This window comes from Equus caballus, chromosome 25 (assembly GCF_041296265.1).
Source record: "Equus caballus isolate H_3958 breed thoroughbred chromosome 25, TB-T2T, whole genome shotgun sequence".
Taxonomy (NCBI): domain Eukaryota; kingdom Metazoa; phylum Chordata; class Mammalia; order Perissodactyla; family Equidae; genus Equus; species Equus caballus.
The window spans coordinates 39,807,757-39,813,322 of record NC_091708.1 but is presented as its reverse complement, the minus strand read 5'-3'; the positions used below and the strand labels follow the sequence as shown (position 1 = coordinate 39,813,322).

Here is a 5,566-nt window from a genome sequence, read left to right as displayed (position 1 = left end):
GAAGATTGCTCATATGTTTATTTACAAATAGGATATATATACACATACAGAGGTATCACTGGGACATTTCAGGAACCTTGGAGCTGGGAACACCCCTTTCTCCCTGCACCCCTCTTCTCTGGGCTCTCTAGAAAAAAGCTTCTGACATTTTCTCACTGGAAAGCCTGTAGGTGTGCTGGCTGGGCTCTCACTGCTTCTCATGTCCACCTCTGTCTCTCCCAGTGGGCTGTGGACAAGGGCTGTGAGCCTCTGCTCAGTCACTCATGTCTAGGCCAAATTCTGGATACAACTCTCTGGTGGTGACACCGCGGATCACAGCTGAAAGGAAGGATGAACAGCCAGTGGGAGAAGTGAGGGGGAGAATGGCCAGAGCCCTGACCTATCCAGGACTCACTCCTGAACCTTCTTCTTGCTCCTCTACTTGCCCAAGACAGCCTGCCTGCTACTCCGTCCAGACCCCTCCACGGGGGGCCCTGCCTGGCCACCCCAAACTAGACTCGCTGAACCCCCACCCTACTTTGCAGAGAGGTCAAACAAAGCTCCCCTAGAATCCTTTCTCCACACAGAGCAGCTACAGTCGAGTCATCTGCTGAAAACGTACACGTACATTTACATTCCATCTGGGGCCCGCCCCATGTGCTGTGCCCTTGCTATTGGTGACGTCCTTCCTCCTGCTCCCTCAAAGCCTCTTCTTTCCTCCCATGGGAAGGATTCTCCTCAGAGGCCTTCCCTGACCACCTATCTCATCCCCACCTGCCATCCTGTTCATACCTCAATATTCCCCATCTCTGTCCTTTGTTTCCTTCACAGCACTGAGCACATTTTAGAATTCCTTTGTTTGTGCTCCTTTACTTACAGACCATTCCCCCTGCCCACCTCAACACCAAAACATAAGTCACATGAGAACAGAGACTTTCAAGTGTCTGGATCACCAAAATGTCCTCATACCCTGTAGAGTGGCACTGAGTGGGTGCTCAGTAAACATTCACTGAACAAATCAGAGAGGAGAGGCTGCCCACTCCAGGTCCTACGACCTGGAAGGACAGGTCTCAAGTTGGGTTCTGGCTAACAAGAGCTATGCCCCTAGCCACCAGGCTACAGTCTCCTCATATTTCTTTCTTCCTGAGCCCTGATCATCCTCCTCTCTTCATCCATCTATATTTCTCTCCTATTTTCTCCTTTCCCTCCTTTGGGACACATGCCCTACTGAAGCACAGAGAAGCCCGCCCTGCCGTGGAATCCTGGATGCCGATGAGTAACTCTGCAAGTACTAGAACTCACGCAGCAACTAGGCAGGAGGTCCCAGCTCTGGACATTGTCCCAAATGGCCACTGGCTGCTGAACATGAGATTGGCCACCAGTCGGAGCCAGGGGATGGAATGGAGGCCAATGACACATTTCCTTACCTCCAAGGGGTACCTACCGGCGTCTGTGCCTTGGCTAAGCCCTCTGGATAGTGAGACCGTGTTCAAGGAAGAACAAAATACCCCTTTAAACCGCACAGAGCTGCCCTTGCACTTTCTGCCTCCGGAGCAAGTCGGCTACTTGAGGCAAGGACGGTGTCTCGATCAGTCTGAGTAGACCCCAGAAGGCTGGGAACCCTAGTCCTCAGTCTAGCAGGTGGGCGAGCCTATGCTCAAACCTGCCTGCAGCTTTTTTTTTTTTTTAAAGATTTTATTTTTCCTTTTTCTCCCAAAGCCCCGTGGTACATAGTTGTGTATTTTTAGTTGTGGCTCCTTCTAGTTGTGGCATGTGGGATGCCACCTCAGCATGGCTTGATGAGTGGTGCCATGTCCACGCCCAGGATTGGAACCAGCGAAACCCTAGGCTGCCGAAGTGGAGCGTGCAAACTTAACCACTTGGCCACAGGGCCAGCCCCTGCCTGCAGCTTTAAAGCAGGCTCTACACTTGAGGGAAAAAAAAACTTAGGACTCAGGGAAGAGCTGTACAGTTGCTTTGCTAGGTAGCCAGGGAGGGTAGGGGCACTCAGGGAGTGGGGCAGCTGGGAAAGGCGAGAGGGTTGGCAAGTTAGAAGGCCCAGGAGCAAAAGCCAACTACCCCTGGGTGATGGGGCCTCCCTCCAAGCCCCGGCCGCTCCTCCGGAGTCCTGCTGCTCACCTAGTTTGCCCAGCAGCATCTGGCCTATATCCTTGATGTCATTATACATGTGGAGCTGGGAGATGTGGTCCTCCAATTCACCCACACTGTAGCCTCTGGGATGAGGGATGGAGAGAGAGAGAATGGTTAAGAAAGCTGATGAGGATCCAAGGGTCAGAGCGTAACGAAGCATCTATTTAGCAAATGTTCACTCAGGGTTCCTAGGTGCTTGGCACTGGGGACATGATGATCACAAGATAGACCCTGCCCTCAAGAAGCTTACAGAAGGGCATGGGATCTGGCCAGCCCCTCACTCCTGGCAAATGCTCCCCATACCCTTAGGGTAGGGTCCCTAGCCACACAGGTACTATGTGATCCTGGCCACAGCTGAAGGATTCACATGAGTGGCTAGTCAGATCCCCTCGAGTGTGAAATGCACATTCAAAGGCTGCTCAGTCTGTGCCATGTGGCTGGAGCAAGGGGCGTGAGAAAACTCAGGAGTTGTGGAAGAGTCAGCTTCCCCTAGGCACTAAAAAACCTCCCTTGCAGAGAGAGAAAGAAGTCTGTGTGTATGCAGAAGCAGAGGCAGAGAACACGGGCCCCAGAGAGGCTGGGAGAGCGATACCCTCCATTCCTGACAGCTTTCCAGTTCCCAGTTCCTGGTCCTCCTGAGCTTGACCACACCCTACCTGAGACAGGCTGCTGAAGACACCCGAAATCCAACAGCAACTGAGTTTCAGTTACTAGGCACTAGTTAAAAGTTATCTTAAGCATGCTGAGGAACCCAACGAGGAACTTACTCAGATAGTAATTGGGAGATCTCCTTGTCCAGCATGTCCCTCTTCTCCTTCAGTTTCTGAATGTCAAGGTGCAGAGAATCCTCGCTGGTCCCATCAGCCAGGTCAGACTTGGGAGATGGCCGCTGAGTGGCACAAAAAGTCATTAGCCAGACTGATCAATTATCCACAATTTAGAACCTACAAGTTTTCTCCCAATATCTCCTCCTTGCTTCTGTTTGGTAATAGACACCCCTACCTCCCAATATGACTACATTTCCCAGCTTTCCTTGGAATTAAATATAGCCCTAAAACTAAGTTCTGGCAAGTGGAACTTAATCAGAAATGGTGTATGCAACTCTGGGAATTGTCCTTCCAGGGATAGGATATGCCTTTCCCTGGCCTTCCTCCTTCCTGTCTCCTGGAACACAGAAGCAATGCTGGAGCCAAACAGCTATCTTGGAAGATGAGGTAGAAGCCAGGTTGAAGATGTGGTGGAACAAGTTAGAGGCCTGGGTCCCTGATGACTGCTCAAGCCACCATTATTTGGGGTTTTCTCTCACTCCCAGCCAAACTCAATCCTAACTAAAGGGTCCATCCTGGTCCCCAATCTGACCCCAGAGAATCTGATTCAGGTCTACTTCTTGAATTCTCTTCTCAAGTCTATGATGTCACTGGATTTATAATCTCATTGGAAACAACACCCTTCCCTGAGGCTACAGTCTATGTTTGCCCTTTCTGCCTGGAAACGCTGCGAAGGCCGGTGCCTGGTACACTGCCAATCTTCAGGAAATGTGTGTTGGATTGACTGTCTACACATGATACAAGAAGAAACCAAGGAAGAGAGGAAGACATGGTTCCTATTCTTAGGACAGGAGTTTTCAACCAGTCAGTCAACAAACAGTCAGTAAGTACTATCTGCTAGGCACGGGGAAAGGCTCCTGGGGTTCAGCAATGCATCAGACATCAAGTCTGTCCCCCGCGCCTCCAGGGAAAGAAGCCTAGTCCCAAAAATGAAACACCCAACAATTATGCTCTTCCTCTAGATAATTCCATTTCAAGCTCTACTCACAGGTCACACTCCATCAGAAAGGCCTGCCTTGACCACCCATCTCAATGGTCACTCCTCAATCACTCACCATCCCTCTGACCTGCAGTTCTCTAACATCTACCTCCACCTGGCATAATATGCATTTCATTATTATTATTATTATTATTATTTTCATTGTGGCATGTAAATTCCATGAGGGCAGGGATGTTGTTTTGTTCACTGCTGATGGCACTGTGTCTACAGCAATACCTGGCACATAGCTGGGACTCAGGAAAATTGGTCAAACGAATGAGTGAATGACAGATTAATCAACTAATGACAAGTCTGAAAAATGCTTTGACACTGAAGTACAGAGAGCTAAGAGACTGTCTAACAGAACTGGGCAGAGCCAGGGGTGGGGGTGAAGTTCCTCTGAGGAAGCCCAACTCTAAAGGATGAGCTGGCATCAGCTGGGCAAAAAGCTGGACGAAAGTATTCCAGATGGGGAACAGTATCTCTAAAAGCCCTAAGCCCGGAGAGAGCACATGTGTTTGAGGGAAGGAGAGTGGCTTCTGTGTGGGTGGAATGGGTGAGGGAAGGCATAAGAGTGTGAAAAAGAACAAAACCAACCACTTGTGGTGTGGTCAGGCAGGAGAGACAGAGCCCACTTAGAGCCTGGGGTACCAATGACAAAGGACGGGACACTGCTTCTTCTGTGAAGCCTGGTGGGCAGATGAAAAAGATGAGGAAGGACTGAGAAACGACCTGGAGTGGCTCAGCAGAATAAGGTCTCCTGGGAGAAGACCTTGAAGACGGCTGGCGGTGGGCCTGGGCCAGCTGCCCTTGGGGATGGGGAGGAGGGCTTGGGAGCAGCAGTGCCTAACACGGTGGAGGGCAACGGGGGCGGAGCACAGGCATACTCACAGGAGATCGGAAGGCTCCGCGGCAACTTTTGGAAAGTCCTGGTTGAGTCCTGGAGAGGAATCCGAGAGAAGAAAAGCCGATGGGACCTAGAGTCCGCTCTGGGAGGAAAGGGGGACTGCGGGGGTACGGGAGGAGGAGCATGTGGTAAGTAGGAGCGACCGGGACTGGATCCAGTTGGAAGGGGAGCAAATTGCTCCCGGGGTCAGGGTAGGGATCCTCGAGGGAGGGGAGATTCTGATAGTGGGGAGTGTGTGGAGGACTGGACGGGGGTCTCTGGAGGTGATCTCTGGGATGAGAAAGCCTGGGACAGAGCTATGGGGGAGTCAGGAAAGGGACTGTGAAAGGATGCGCTTTCCCCCTGCTGTCCGCTCCTGGCCCACCTCCTGAGGCCTGGGGTCCGGGGTCCCCGTCTTGGGGGGGTCTGCAGCGGTGAAGGGTCCAGGGCGAGGGCAGGACAGTGGCCTCTCAGGTTCGCCAGGTAACTGGAGTCCCGCGACCGAGACCGGGAACGGTCAAACGGCGAGCTGCGCGCGCACCCTGCGAGATCAGGCCCCGCCCTTCCCCCCGAGGTGGGCGGAGACAGCGGCTGCGCGCGCAGCTTTCATTGTGACTTCACCCGTCCTCCCTGCCTACGGCAGCCTGGCCACGCCCCCTTTCCGTTAATTTTTCCCACGGACCAATGGGATGTAAGCGCTGAGGCCACGCCCACACCGCTGCCTATAAAAGGCCTCGTCCCGCC

General features: G+C 52.4%; 1 protein-coding gene across 1 annotated transcript; it reads right to left on the bottom strand.

The window, feature by feature from the left end:
• On the bottom strand, nucleotides 1-5,428 carry SWI5 (SWI5 homologous recombination repair protein; the record flags this gene model as incomplete). Its single annotated transcript, XM_070250896.1, has 5 exons — nucleotides 1-318; nucleotides 2,119-2,213; nucleotides 2,898-3,019; nucleotides 4,828-4,876; nucleotides 5,208-5,428. Coding segments are annotated over 5 exons (552 nt in total), but the record flags the coding sequence as incomplete, so codon positions are not given.
• Between the last annotated feature and the right edge of the window lie 138 nt (nucleotides 5,429-5,566).